A 16,164-nucleotide genomic window follows, 5' to 3' on the forward strand; every position below is an offset into this window, starting at 1 on the left:
AAATAATTAATATATTCCTAAAAAAATAACCAATTAGTAACAATTCATTTTTTTAAGGGAAATTAGTAAAAGTTCATATTAGATTTGGTTTATTAGTCATTCAATATATCCATTTATCAAATGGATATGATTACCTATGTTTTAATTTTTCACTCTTAATAAAATTATTATTATTTTACTTAATTTCAATACTCTCTCAGATCTCAATTATAAACAAAAATACCTAAATTCAAAAATTTAATTGTATCAATTATTATTCTAGGTTTCATAAATAATACAACATTCTCAAAAGTGTCATCTATTAAAACTTTCTTTCATGGGAATATAAAAGTCATTAAAAATAAACTTACATTAAGACAATCTATAACATAGAAGACCTAGTCTATTCTTAACTAAATCTTCACTAATATGAACATGTGTGGAAGACCATCAAATAAAATCATTGATAGATAGGCCTAAAGTACCCAACTTATCTGCGCAACAGTTTTCCTCTCTGAACATATAGGACATCCTGAAATTCATTAATTGCAATAGAGTAAGACAATTAAGTTATCTATTTCTGATATGCCAAGGAACAATTTGAATTACTTGATGGCTAAGGTAACCATTTTTGAATCACTTTCAATCCAAATATTATGCCAATTTTTCTGGTAAGCACATTCCATTGCAAGAATGGATGTCATAATCTAAGAAAACAGAACATTACAAATAGCAAGGTTTGAAACAAAACAACCAATACTCTCTCCCTGATTGTTTTTGTAGATGCCTATAGAAGCTGTTGGTCTTGGATTGCCTTAAGTTATGTCATCAGTGTTACACTTTATCCAACTATAGATAGGTGGCTGTCAAATAACCTCGATAATTTTGGTGTTCATTGATGATGAGTAATCATTTGAAAAGCTTTGAAAATAACAAAATCAAAGATAGTTGGACCATTTGTTAGCTTTGTAAGGTTGCCAGATAGAGAAGCTTGAGTTGTGATCATAGCAATAATTGCATTTCTGACAAGTCTTGGGTTTTTTTTTTTTTGTGACAAAAGTCTTGAATTATTGAATCTGATTATTTCTACAATACCACATAGGATAAACAACATTAAATAGAGACAAAGTAAGTTATATTTGATTTGAGATTAAAAAAAATAATTATTTATTATATTTAAGATTGGAAAGAGTCCCTAAAAAAAATATTCGAGATAGTATTTTTCTCGGAAACAAATTATCTATGAAGAGAGAAAAAATGAGAAAACATTTTTATTTAATATCTTCCCTCAATTTTATTTTATTGGAGATCAAGGGTCACAAATTAAAACACTCTAAATTAATGTCCTTTTACTTTACCGTAATTCTGATTTCGAAATCATTATTTTTCATTTTTCAAAAAGAACCATCCCTCCTTCTCAAAGTTCCTAATTGAAACCAACAAACCCAAACGCGGGGAATAAAAAGGTATAAGATATGTGCCAACTCCCTCGATTTAATGTAGAATTGTTTTCACTATAAAGACTGAACTCATCTAATATCATAATCTATATGGAACCTTTTGAAGTTAAGGTGTGACCAAAATATGGAGCATAAAAAAGACATAAGTAAAGTGTGACCAAAAAATTCTCTCTACCAAAATAATAATACATTTTCTTTACTTCATTTATCTCTATAATTTCAGGGTTGAACGTGATCCTAGTTGATGAAAAAAGATTTTGTAACATTGTTTAATATCTGTTTGAAATCCAATCATTTACTAATAGATATCTCTAAAGAGATATCGGTTTGAATATAATATCTGAAGAGAGTACATTCAATTAACGGTTTGAATATCGGTTTGAACATAATATCTGAAGAGAGTACATTCAAACCGATATCTCTTCAAAATGAATTGACAAATAATCAAAATTATAATTAAATACCATAGTATATTCCATATTAAAAATAAAAAATAAAAACAAATAAATGTCACTCATTCGAATTCAATTCAATGACATTCATTTTAGTTCTTGTATTATATCTTTTGTATTCTCTTTCAATACCACCTCAGTTGGTTTAATTTATTCTCTTCTTTAAGGCTCCCACAAGTATAACTTCTTCCACTGGATCGTTAATTTTTTTTTTATGCTTTTGTGTGGAGGGAGTAAGGAATCTATAAAAGTTAATTGGGTTAAGAGAGATAAGGTGTATCTTGTTCAATATATAACTTTTTCCATAGAATCCTTAATTTAATTATTATATTTATTTTTGAATTTGTGTAAAGTTTAAGACAAAAGTAAATCGTAAATTGATAACATGAAACCTGAAAGATTTTTCATTGAAGTGTCAATACATACAACAATAGTGATTTATTTAATTGAAAATCGTAATTCCATTGTCTTAACATGGACTTTATTCCACTACATTAAAAACAGACACATAACATTGACATAATGGATAAACAACTTAAACGTAACCAAGTCACTTGTAAATATTATTTCTCTATCTTCACAATCTTTTTGACAGGTTGAACAATTGCGTCAAATGTCACGCAATCTTCGTTTATTGGCAACATTCTCTTCTTAGGAGGTGCAAATGATTAAGAATTTGAGTCAATAACATCTTTCGCGTTCACATCCTGTGGAGTTGTGGAACTTGTTTTAAAAAACTTATCCATTAAATCCTATCGTAAAAATTGTCAAAAGAGTACATTTAAGCTTACCTATAATACATGTTCAAAAAAAACAAACATACAAAAAATTAAGCTTAACAATTTGAATCCAGTTCAATGACATTCATTTTAGTTTTTCCACCATCTCTTTCATATTCTCTTTCAACACTCACTCCAGTCATGACTCCAATTACATCTGCATATATAACACAAATTAAGAATATAATGTATACTTGAATCATATTAAACAAAACGTTTTATTAGCATTAAAAAAAGATCTAAACGGTTACTTAATTATTAAACCTATTAATTCAACTTTTAAGGGAATTATACAACGTTTAAAAATAATGTGTAACATTGAAATACCATTAAAAAACAATATATATGAATGAGAAAAATCAAGGTTGAAAAAAAAATTATATTGAAAAATAAAACTATTTTAAGCAAAAAGTAATTAATTTATTATTGTATTATTGTAAATAAACAATATCAAATAATCTAATTGATACGAAGAAAGTGATAGTCACTTACCAACCAAGTAGTTGTTGTAAAAATCATTGAAAACATCGTATGCATGTGTAAACGAATACACGTTTGTTGGGACCAAAGTAATTTTAGATAGTTTGACTTTTTTGTTGATTGTGAAATTCAGTTTGTATTCGCCGCGTGATGGTCGATACGAACCACTATTGCAAGCAACATCAAATGAGGAAATCGTGAACACCATTCCCTCTTGGAGTTGCTCCTTGAACTTGTAGATCAATATTCTTCGTATAGACACACCAATTCGATCACCCTAGATAACAAAGATTAAAACACTATACTTTAAACAAAAAAAACAAATAACAAATAACAAAAACAATATGAAAAAAGTACATTTCGATCCATTAGAACCAACTCCATGGAAAATGGTAGTTTTTTATTTTTGTAGTGTTGAACAAACCAAGCACGAACAACTCTCACAACCAATGTCCACGATTGTTTTCTTGGCGAAACATCAAAGATGAGGTCGTGTTTCGTAGACATTTTCCTTTGCAATAGAAAAAATTACAGAAAAAACTTAGAATATAGATATCAGAGAACAGAAAAAGAAAAACTATATTTTGTGATTGTTGTGTACTCGTACCCAAAAACACTACTATTTATATAGAAAAATAGTATCATAAGGGTTAATATCTTATTATTATTAAGTAATATAATTTTGTAACGAATAAAAATTAATTATATAACCTTAAAAACTAATTACTACAATTAAATTTTTAATTAGTAAGTTACTGTCATAGTGTAACGGACCAAAATTCAAAATATAATTTATTCAAGTTATTTATTATAATTTTGTAACCTACCAAATTTTTAATGCACCGTATAAATGTTAATCGAATACTAAACATATTAATAATTATTTGATTCTAACGTACCAATTTTTTAAAGTAACATATGAATTTTAATCAAAACAGTAATTGCATTAGTAATTATTTGATTGTAACGTAACAATTTTTTAATGTAACATATAAATTTTAATTGAAACAATAATTATATTAATAATTATTTGATTGTAACCAACTATCTATTTTATGTACAATTTAATGTTAAATAAAAAACGGTTTTTAATAATAATTATAATTATTAAGCATGCATTAAAAATTAGGAGGAATTTTTGGAACAAATGCCAAATAGAAATATGATGATGTGGACATCTTTAGAGGAGAGGATTTTAGAATAGGCTATTTCTAAAAACTCTAAATTGTTAGTATAAATATTCTAGGTAAGTTGATTATGCTTGTTACTGAGATTCTAGCATAAATATCAAATCTCGTTCATCTACACTTCTTTTCCTTGTATTGAGTAAAGTTGGTAAAATTTGAATTTATTGTGTTAGAGAAGCTATATTGAGAAGTTGGTAAAATTTGAATTTATTTTGATTATTGAAAGCTTTATTATAAATAATTTATTCAAACTGATTTTGTGGGTATTTGCTAAAGTTGGTAAAATTTGAATTTATTGTGTTAGAGAAGCTATATTGAGAAGTTGGTAAAATTTGAATTTATTTTGATTATTGAAAGCTTTATTATAAATAATTTATTCAAACTGATGTAGGTATGGCAAAGATGGCATCAACACTTTTTAACACATTGAAATCAGCCCTCAAGTCAAAAGCCACTGAAGTGAGGTAATTGTTTACACACTTAAATTTGTTTTTGTAAATATTTTAATTAAGATATGTTTATGGAGAAGATGGAAATGGAGAGGTGAATACTCAGTATTTGATTCATATAATGCAGGGTTACAGACACACGTGATTAGATATTCTTTAGGCCCAGATTGGGCATTGCAAACGAGTACTGAATTGTTGTCTACTTGTCTGATTCATGAAACAATACCATGGTAAATATTCAAGTTAGGGTTAAGAAGGTGGAAACCACTCTGATTCATGAAACAGTACCATGGTAGATATTCTCTGGAAACCTATAATACATGTTCAAAAAAAAACAAACATACAAAAAATTAAGCTTGACAATTTGAATCCAGTTCAATGACATTCATTTTAGTTTTTCCACCATCTCTTTCATATTCTCTTTCAACACTCACTCCAATCATGACTCCAATTACATCTACATATATAACACAAATTAAGAATATAATGTATACTTGAATCATATTAAACAAAACGTTTTATTAGCATTAAACAAAAGCACTACTATTTATATAAAAAAATAGTATCATAACGGTTAATATCTTATTATTGTTAAGTAATATAATTTTGTAACGAATAAAAATTAATTATATAACCTTAAAAACTAATTACTACAATTAAATTTTTAATTAGTAGGTTACTGTCATAGTGTAACGGACCAAAATTCAAAATATAATTTATTCAAGTTATTTATTATAATTTTGTAACCTACCAAATTTTTAATGCACCGTATAAATGTTAATCGAATACTAAACATATTAATAATTATTTGATTCTAACGTACCAATTTTTTAAAGTAACATATGAATTTTAATCAAAACAGTAATTGCATTAGTAATTATTTGATTGTAACGTACCAATTTTTTAATGTAACATATAAATTTTAATTGAAACAATAATTATATTAATAATTATTTGATTGTAACCAACTATCTATTTTATGTACAATTTAATGTTAAATAAAAAACGGTTTTTAATAATAATTATAATTATTAAGCATGCATTAAAAATTAGGAGGAATTTTTGGAACAAATGCCAAATAGAAATATGATGATGTGGACATCTTTAGAGGAGAGGATTTTAGAATAGGCTATTTCTAAAAACTCTAAATTGTTAGTATAAAGATTCTAGGTAAGTTGATTATGCTTGTTACTGAGATTCTAGCATAAATATCAAATCTCGTTCATCTACACTTCTTTTCCTTGTATTGAGTAAAGTTGGTAAAATTTGAATTTATTGTGTTAGAGAAGCTATATTGAGAAGTTGGTAAAATTTGAATTTATTTTGATTATTGAAAGCTTTATTATAAATAATTTATTCAAACTGATTTTGTGGGTATTTGCTAAAGTTGGTAAAATTTGAATTTATTGTGTTAGAGAAGCTATATTGAGAAGTTGGTAAAATTTGAATTTATTTTGATTATTGAAAGCTTTATTATAAATAATTTATTCAAACTGATGTAGGTATGGCAAAGATGGCATCAACACTTTTTAACACATTGAAATCAGCCCTCAAGTCAAAAGCCACTGAAGTGAGGTAATTGTTTACACACTTAAATTTGTTTTTGTAAATATTTTAATTAAGATATGTTTATGGAGAAGATGGAAATGGAGAGGTGAATACTCAGTATTTGATTCATATAATGCAGGGTTACAGACACACGTGATTAGATATTCTTTAGGCCCAGATTGGGCATTGCAAACGAGTACTGAATTGTTGTCTACTTGTCTGATTCATGAAACAATACCATGGTAAATATTCAAGTTAGGGTTAAGAAGGTGGAAACCACTCTGATTCATGAAACAGTACCATGGTAGATATTCTCTGGAAACCTATAATACATGTTCAAAAAAAAACAAACATACAAAAAATTAAGCTTGACAATTTGAATCCAGTTCAATGACATTCATTTTAGTTTTTCCACCATCTCTTTCATATTCTCTTTCAACACTCACTCCAATCATGACTCCAATTACATCTGCATATATAACACAAATTAAGAATATAATGTATACTTGAATCATATTAAACAAAACGTTTTATTAGCATTAAACAAAAGCACTACTATTTATATAAAAAAATAGTATCATAACGGTTAATATCTTATTATTGTTAAGTAATATAATTTTGTAACGAATAAAAATTAATTATATAACCTTAAAAACTAATTACTACAATTAAATTTTTAATTAGTAGGTTACTGTCATAGTGTAACGGACCAAAATTCAAAATATAATTTATTCAAGTTATTTATTATAATTTTGTAACCTACCAAATTTTTAATGCACCGTATAAATGTTAATCGAATACTAAACATATTAATAATTATTTGATTCTAACGTACCAATTTTTTAAAGTAACATATGAATTTTAATCAAAACAGTAATTGCATTAGTAATTATTTGATTGTAACGTACCAATTTTTTAATGTAACATATAAATTTTAATTGAAACAATAATTATATTAATAATTATTTGATTGTAACCAACTATCTATTTTATGTACAATTTAATGTTAAATAAAAAACGGTTTTTAATAATAATTATAATTATTAAGCATGCATTAAAAGTTAGGAGGAATTTTTGGAACAAATGCCAAATAGAAATATGATGATGTGGACATCTTTAGAGGAGAGGATTTTAGAATAGGCTATTTCTAAAAACTCTAAATTGTTAGTATAAAGATTCTAGGTAAGTTGATTATGCTTGTTACTGAGATTCTAGCATAAATATCAAATCTCGTTCATCTACACTTCTTTTCCTTGTATTGAGTAAAGTTGGTAAAATTTGAATTTATTGTGTTAGAGAAGCTATATTGAGAAGTTGGTAAAATTTGAATTTATTTTGATTATTGAAAGCTTTATTATAAATAATTTATTCAAACTGATTTTGTGGGTATTTGCTAAAGTTGGTAAAATTTGAATTTATTGTGTTAGAGAAGCTATATTGAGAAGTTGGTAAAATTTGAATTTATTTTGATTATTGAAAGCTTTATTATAAATAATTTATTCAAACTGATGTAGGTATGGCAAAGATGGCATCAACACTTTTTAACACATTGAAATCAGCCCTCAAGTCAAAAGCCACTGAAGTGAGGTAATTGTTTACACACTTAAATTTGTTTTTGTAAATATTTTAATTAAGATATGTTTATGGAGAAGATGAAAATGGAGAGGTGAATACTCAGTATTTGATTCATATAATGCAGGGTTACAGACACACGTGATTAGATATTCTTTAGGCCCAGATTGGGCATTGCAAACGAGTACTGAATTGTTGTCTACTTGTCTGATTCATGAAACAATACCATGGTAAATATTCAAGTTAGGGTTAAGAAGGTGGAAACCACTCTGATTCATGAAACAGTACCATGGTAGATATTCTCTGGAAACCTATAATACATGTTCAAAAAAAAACAAACATACAAAAAATTAAGCTTGACAATTTGAATCCAGTTCAATGACATTCATTTTAGTTTTTCCACCATCTCTTTCATATTCTCTTTCAACACTCACTCCAATCATGACTCCAATTACATCTACATATATAACACAAATTAAGAATATAATGTATACTTGAATCATATTAAACAAAACGTTTTATTAGCATTAAACAAAAGCACTACTATTTATATAAAAAAATAGTATCATAACGGTTAATATCTTATTATTGTTAAGTAATATAATTTTGTAACGAATAAAAATTAATTATATAACCTTAAAAACTAATTACTACAATTAAATTTTTAATTAGTAGGTTACTGTCATAGTGTAACGGACCAAAATTCAAAATATAATTTATTCAAGTTATTTATTATAATTTTGTAACCTACCAAATTTTTAATGCACCGTATAAATGTTAATCGAATACTAAACATATTAATAATTATTTGATTCTAACGTACCAATTTTTTAAAGTAACATATGAATTTTAATCAAAACAGTAATTGCATTAGTAATTATTTGATTGTAACGTACCAATTTTTTAATGTAACATATAAATTTTAATTGAAACAATAATTATATTAATAATTATTTGATTGTAACCAACTATCTATTTTATGTACAATTTAATGTTAAATAAAAAACGGTTTTTAATAATAATTATAATTATTAAGCATGCATTAAAAATTAGGAGGAATTTTTGGAACAAATGCCAAATAGAAATATGATGATGTGGACATCTTTAGAGGAGAGGATTTTAGAATAGGCTATTTCTAAAAACTCTAAATTGTTAGTATAAAGATTCTAGGTAAGTTGATTATGCTTGTTACTGAGATTCTAGCATAAATATCAAATCTCGTTCATCTACACTTCTTTTCCTTGTATTGAGTAAAGTTGGTAAAATTTGAATTTATTGTGTTAGAGAAGCTATATTGAGAAGTTGGTAAAATTTGAATTTATTTTGATTATTGAAAGCTTTATTATAAATAATTTATTCAAACTGATTTTGTGGGTATTTGCTAAAGTTGGTAAAATTTGAATTTATTGTGTTAGAGAAGCTATATTGAGAAGTTGGTAAAATTTGAATTTATTTTGATTATTGAAAGCTTTATTATAAATAATTTATTCAAACTGATGTAGGTATGGCAAAGATGGCATCAACACTTTTTAACACATTGAAATCAGCCCTCAAGTCAAAAGCCACTGAAGTGAGGTAATTGTTTACACACTTAAATTTGTTTTTGTAAATATTTTAATTAAGATATGTTTATGGAGAAGATGGAAATGGAGAGGTGAATACTCAGTATTTGATTCATATAATGCAGGGTTACAGACACACGTGATTAGATATTCTTTAGGCCCAGATTGGGCATTGCAAACGAGTACTAAATTGTTGTCTACTTGTCTGATTCATGAAACAATACCATGGTAAATATTCAAGTTAGGGTTAAGAAGGTGGAAACCACTCTGATTCATGAAACAGTACCATGGTAGATATTCTCTGGAAACCTATAATACATGTTCAAAAAAAAACAAACATACAAAAAATTAAGCTTGACAATTTGAATCCAGTTCAATGACATTCATTTTAGTTTTTCCACCATCTCTTTCATATTCTCTTTCAACACTCACTCCAATCATGACTCCAATTACATCTGCATATATAACACAAATTAAGAATATAATGTATACTTGAATCATATTAAACAAAACGTTTTATTAGCATTAAACAAAAGCACTACTATTTATATAAAAAAATAGTATCATAACGGTTAATATCTTATTATTGTTAAGTAATATAATTTTGTAACGAATAAAAATTAATTATATAACCTTAAAAACTAATTACTACAATTAAATTTTTAATTAGTAGGTTACTGTCATAGTGTAACGGACCAAAATTCAAAATATAATTTATTCAAGTTATTTATTATAATTTTGTAACCTACCAAATTTTTAATGCACCGTATAAATGTTAATCGAATACTAAACATATTAATAATTATTTGATTCTAACGTACCAATTTTTTAAAGTAACATATGAATTTTAATCAAAACAGTAATTGCATTAGTAATTATTTGATTGTAACGTACCAATTTTTTAATGTAACATATAAATTTTAATCGAAACAATAATTATATTAATAATTATTTGATTGTAACCAACTATCTATTTTATGTACAATTTAATATTAAATAAAAAACGGTTTTTAATAATAATTATAATTATTAAGCATGCATTAAAAATTAGGAGGAATTTTTGGAACAAATGCCAAATAGAAATATGATGATGTGGACATATTTAGAGGAGAGGATTTTAGAATAGGCTATTTCTAAAAACTCTAAATTGTTAGTATAAAGATTCTAGGTAAGTTGATTATGCTTGTTACTGAGATTCTAGCATAAATATCAAATCTCGTTCATCTACACTTCTTTTCCTTGTATTGAGTAAAGTTGGTAAAATTTGAATTTATTGTGTTAGAGAAGCTATATTGAGAAGTTGGTAAAATTTGAATTTATTTTGATTATTGAAAGCTTTATTATAAATAATTTATTCAAACTGATTTTGTGGGTATTTGCTAAAGTTGGTAAAATTTGAATTTATTGTGTTAGAGAAGCTATATTGAGAAGTTGGTAAAATTTGAATTTATTTTGATTATTGAAAGCTTTATTATAAATAATTTATTCAAACTGATGTAGGTATGGCAAAGATGGCATCAACACTTTTTAACACATTGAAATCAGCCCTCAAGTCAAAAGCCACTGAAGTGAGGTAATTGTTTACACACTTAAATTTGTTTTTGTAAATATTTTAATTAAGATATGTTTATGGAGAAGATGGAAATGGAGAGGTGAATACTCAGTATTTGATTCATATAATGCAGAGTTACAGACACACGTGATTAGATATTCTTTAGGCCCAAATTGGGCATTGCAAACGAGTACTGAATTGTTGTCTACTTGTCTGATTCATGAAACAGTACCATGGTAAATATTCAAGTTAGGGTTAAGAAGGTGGAAACCACTCTGATTCATGAAACAGTACCATGGTAGATATTCTCTGGAAACCTATAATACATGTTCAAAAAAAAAACAAACATACAAAAAATTAAGCTTGACAATTTGAATCCAGTTCAATGACATTCATTTTAGTTTTTCCACCATCTCTTTCATATTCTCTTTCAACACTCACTCCAGTCAGTTGATGATTGTAGTTTTGCATCAAAAACAAGATAAGTATTTGTATCGTCTCCACAGGGATTAGTGCGACATCACGGATAGATTAACATCAAATATCATTCTAAGTTAAAAGGGTGATTGTTTGTTTAATTTACAACTATGGTAACTAAATTGCAAAAGTAAAAAGATGAGATTAATAAGGATTGAAACTTGTTAGGAGTAGAGTTCCTTAACCAAGCGTCACACATAACCTAATGATCCATACGAATTCTAGCTATATAACCAATATTATCACAATCAATTCAATTATCGTTTAAACATTCGTGTCCAAATACCTTAAACGATAACAAAGTCGATTGGATCATTTAACCGACCGTGTCCAGTCTGATTAAATATCCAAAAGCATTAAGTTCTTGATTAAAGGTGACTATCAAAGATCTACAAACTTGTCAAGAGTGATATAACCTATGATAGATTGTCATTCTAGCTCTACAATATCCTTCGTGTCCAAAGTGATATCATTACTCTAAGGTATCCCTTAAACATTCATGATCAAATCATTCAAAAGATAACATAATCGATCGTGTCATAAAACGATATAGTTATTTCTAACATATCTTTCAAACAGTTGTGACCAAATCATTTCAAGGATAACAAAGTCGATCGGATCACTTAATCGACCGTGTCCAGCCTGACTAAATGTCCGAAAGCATTAACAACAAGAATAACAACTATATTGAATATAAATTGTTAGAACCATATATTGCAAGATCAAAAGATTACATGTTAGCAAGTATCAAGTACCTCTCATCCCAACAAAGGGTATTTAGCTACACATCATCATGGAAGCCTTGCAAGGATGGATTGAAAAGGAAGGATTCATTCTCCTAGTGATGTCTCAACAAAGGAATAAGATCCAACTTCCAAAATCACTCTCACTCTATATTAACTACCTTATTTCTCTCTTAGATATTACAAGTGAAAAGCATAGAGAAAACTAAGAGAAAAAAAACTATGAGATATTCCTAAGACTAATATATATCTATCTCTCTAATGAACTTCTAATATATATAATATATCAAGCCCAAAATGTCTAAATAATATCTAAATAATATCTAACAAAATATCTAAATAATATCTAACAAGAATAGCAAGTGGGCCACTTGAATTGAGCAAACCGCCTAACTCACGCTAATAGCGCCAAAATCGCTAATAGCAAAATTTCTTTAAGCTCAGAATACGCCAATAGCGTATCTCTCTGGACTTTGACACTTCTTTGAACACGCTAATAGCGTAGAACACGCTATTAGCGCCATTTCTTCAAGCTTGTTGGACAACTTTTACCATTTCGCACTTTTTCATGATAAATTGGTCTTTGATCAGTGTCTTAAGGCTAATTCCTGCACAAAAGGATAGAGTAATGATAAGTAAAGCGTAATAAGGCATTTAACGCTTATTTCTCGGCTTTTCCTTCAATAACTTGCAGAACAAGTAACAAAAAAGTGCTTAAAATATAACATGAAATTAACACTTTTTAGCACTTATCAAACTCTCCCCAACTTAACTCTTTGTTTGTCCTCAAACAAAAGATTGAAAATCAAACAAGTTAATAACAAGACACAAGTACAAAAGGCTTTGAAAATTCTTTCAGATGAATGATTTAAAAGTGAATGCGCGGGCAAGCTTAAGTTTCCAACTAATTTAGAATTCTACTACTAATATGAGATGAATCCTAAGTACAAAGTTCATGTCAAATATTTCAAGACAATGATATATTTACTTACGAACCACACCTAACACCTTCTATGAAAGTAGATAAACAATTGAAATCAAATGAATGAGGATTATGAACACACATCCGACAATCAGGTTAACATTCCAATTAAGTTATGTGTCCATCCAAATATCATTTCAAAAGGCATAAAAACATGGATCAAAAGGTCTTTGAGGGTTATAACTTGGCTTGGCTACAAAAGAAATGTCATATGTGGGGCAATTGAAATCAAAAAGCCTATCAAAGAGGAACATTCCTTGTATCAACCATTAAAATTCACAACCTTCCCTGCCAATTATTACAAACCCTTGGTGTTCACAAATGATATACTTTGATCTTGACAACTTATTCTATTTTTAGATTTTTCTTTCTTTTCTCTTTTTCTTTTTCTTTTCATGTACACATTGTTTTCTTTTCTTTTTGTATTTACAACACCATGTTGTCTTGATCAAAGATAAAATTACACCATTGTATTTGACAAAAGATTTACATCTACCTTCTCTCCCCAACTTGAATCAAAATACACCCTATTTGAATGTTCCCTTACTCTAAGGCAAAAGAGACAAATAAACATTGAAGTTTTAGGGTTCAACAATTAAAAACATATCAGAGTCTTAAAGTGCGTCAAGAATGAACTGGATATTGAGAAATTTAAGGACAAGTTCAACAAGCAATATGCTTATAAATTGACAGTTCATAATTGATGACTCTGATTCATTTGGCTAAAGTGGGTTAGCAAATACTCGCTCTTCTCACAAGGTAGGCTATTTGTGGTCAAGTATGTTTCACTCAATAACAAAAATGTGCCTTGATCATATCCATGCCTTCACACAATTTAAAACAATTATTGGATTTAACATAAAACAACCGAGTTAAACAATGAATACCAGTCTCCTTGCATATGTACAAACACTTGAGGTTTCCTCACTTTTAGGCTAGAACTAAGTGGTTCACAACAAACACATTATTGCGAAGAACTAAATGAAATGAAATTTACACAAAGTACTCGTTCCATATTCGAGTAAAAACCTAGAAAAACTGGAAACTTGTACCTTGGCTTTGCGCTTTAATCACAACTATGAATCATTATCAATCATCTGAGATTTGAGATTTAAGCAAGAGCGATATAGAGGAAACTTCCACAATGTTCAAATTAAAACAAAATGAAGTACTTAAAAATTGCTAACACATTATTTTAACAGTAAGAGAACTTACCAAGTTGGGTTGCCTCCCAACAAGCGCTTGTTTAACGTCGTTAGCTCGACGCTTTTTCGTTAGGGTGGCCAAAATGAGACGGACAATACATCATCCTTTGTATTCCTTCTTTTCGGGAGGAATTCCATGAACTTTAGATACAGATGATGTGGAGTCCATGTCCTCCTTAACTTTGATTTGAACAAGGCGCGAATTTCATCAATGACCCGGTCTATTTCTGCCTTGTTCACTTTCTTCCCCTTTTCTTCCATTAAGTCTTCCTTGCCAAGTAACCGTTCCTGTTTCTCTACCACCTCTATCACTTCTTCATTATCAACAGTTTTGGCCTCTTCAGAATCTGACCATTCTTGAGGAAGTTCTTCTTTGTGTGGTGCACCACATTCTTTCAATGTTGTAACTTCCTCATTTTCAACAACACCTTCTTCAACAATCTCTCCATCTTTCTCAAACATATTTGAATCATTTTCATGTTCTCCATAAGTGGATTGAATGCTGACTTGGCTATCCATGAATTGAGCTTGAATCATCTCCAACTGAATTGATAAATTCCTCAATCTTTGGTTGGTATTTTGCATGTTTATCATGGATTGTTGCATGAAGATATTCAAAGTATTTTCCACATTGGAAATCCGTTCATCTTCATAAGGATATTGTTGATACTGTTGATATGGTTCATACTCGGGTGGAGTGTAAAACTTGATGTAACCATGATCAGCCATGATGTCTTTTATGTGGAGAATCTGAAACGGATAAAACTAACAAGAAACTTTTCTCTGTTTATCAAAGAGGGGTTAGTAGTAACAACTATTAAGTAAAGAAAACTATTTACGGATTATGTGCAAAAGCTTAAAATGATAAATCAATCGTTCTATCTATGATATCTAAACACCAATCCCCGGCAACGGCGCCATTTTGATGATTGTAGTTTTGCATCAAAAACAAGATAAGTATTTGTATCGTCTCCACATGGATTAGTGCGACATCACGGATAGATTAACATAAAATATCATTCTAAGTTAAAAGGGTGATTGTTTGTTTAATTTACAACTATGGTAACTAAATTGCAAAAGTAAAAAGATGAGATTAATAAGGATTGAAACTTGTTAGGAGTAGAGTTCCTTAACCAAGCGTCACACATAACCTAATGATCCATACGAATTCTAGCTATATAACCAATATTATCACAATCAATTCAATTATCGTTTAAGCATTAGTGTCCAAATCCCTTAAACGATAACAAAGTCGATTGGATCATTTAACCGACCGTGTCCAGCCTGATTAAATATCCAAAAGCATTAAGTTCTTGATTAAAGGTGACTATCAAAGATCTACAAACTTGTCAAGAGTGATATAACCTATGATAGATTGTCATTCTAGCTCTACAATATCCTTCGTGTCCAAAGTGATATCATTACTCTAAGGTATCCCTTAAACACTCATGATCAAATCATTCAAAAGATAACATAATCGATCGTGTCACAAAACGATATAGTTATTTCTAACATATCTTTCAAACAGTTGTGACCAAATCATTTCAAGGATAACAAAGTCGATCGGATCACTTAATCGACCGTGTCCAGCCTGACTAAATGTCTGAAAGCATTAACAACAAGAATAATAACTATATTGAATATAAATTGCTAGAACCATATATTGCAAGATCAAAAGATTACATGTTAGCAAGTATCAAGTACCTCTCATCCCAACAAAGGGTATTTAGCTACACA

General features: G+C 28.3%; 1 protein-coding gene and 1 long non-coding RNA gene across 3 annotated transcripts; both read right to left on the reverse strand.

Moving 5' to 3' along the window:
- Nucleotides 1–2,259: 2,259 nt before the first annotated feature.
- LOC146952720 (uncharacterized) lies at nucleotides 2,260–3,744 on the reverse strand. 2 transcript variants are annotated; one of them, XR_015025456.1, is made up of 3 exons: nucleotides 3,163–3,741; nucleotides 2,683–2,827; nucleotides 2,260–2,598 (listed from the first exon to the last, which is right to left on the reverse strand). It is a non-coding gene; the product is annotated as an uncharacterized LOC146952720 (long non-coding RNA). The 2 variants fall into 2 exon arrangements; XR_015025425.1 differs by having other exon boundaries at nucleotides 2,260–2,827; nucleotides 3,163–3,744.
- A 10,734-nt stretch (nucleotides 3,745–14,478) lies between these two features.
- Nucleotides 14,479–15,688, reverse strand: LOC146952721 (uncharacterized). Its single transcript, XM_085741577.1, has one exon. The coding sequence runs from the start codon at nucleotides 15,154–15,156 to the stop codon at nucleotides 14,497–14,499; it is 660 nt and encodes a 219-aa protein (XP_085597703.1). The 5' UTR covers nucleotides 15,157–15,688; the 3' UTR covers nucleotides 14,479–14,496.
- Nucleotides 15,689–16,164: the final 476 nt, after the last annotated feature.

This window comes from Medicago sativa, chromosome 1 (assembly GCF_051527215.1).
Source record: "Medicago sativa cultivar Bolivia chromosome 1, Bolivia_mono, whole genome shotgun sequence".
Taxonomy (NCBI): Eukaryota; Viridiplantae; Streptophyta; class Magnoliopsida; order Fabales; family Fabaceae; genus Medicago; species Medicago sativa.

What these genes read in the sequence shown, in the direction of transcription:
- LOC146952721 (XM_085741577.1), bottom strand. Translation starts at nt 15,156, where the DNA reads ATGGCTGATCATGGTTACATCAAGTTTTACACTCCACCCGAGTATGAA.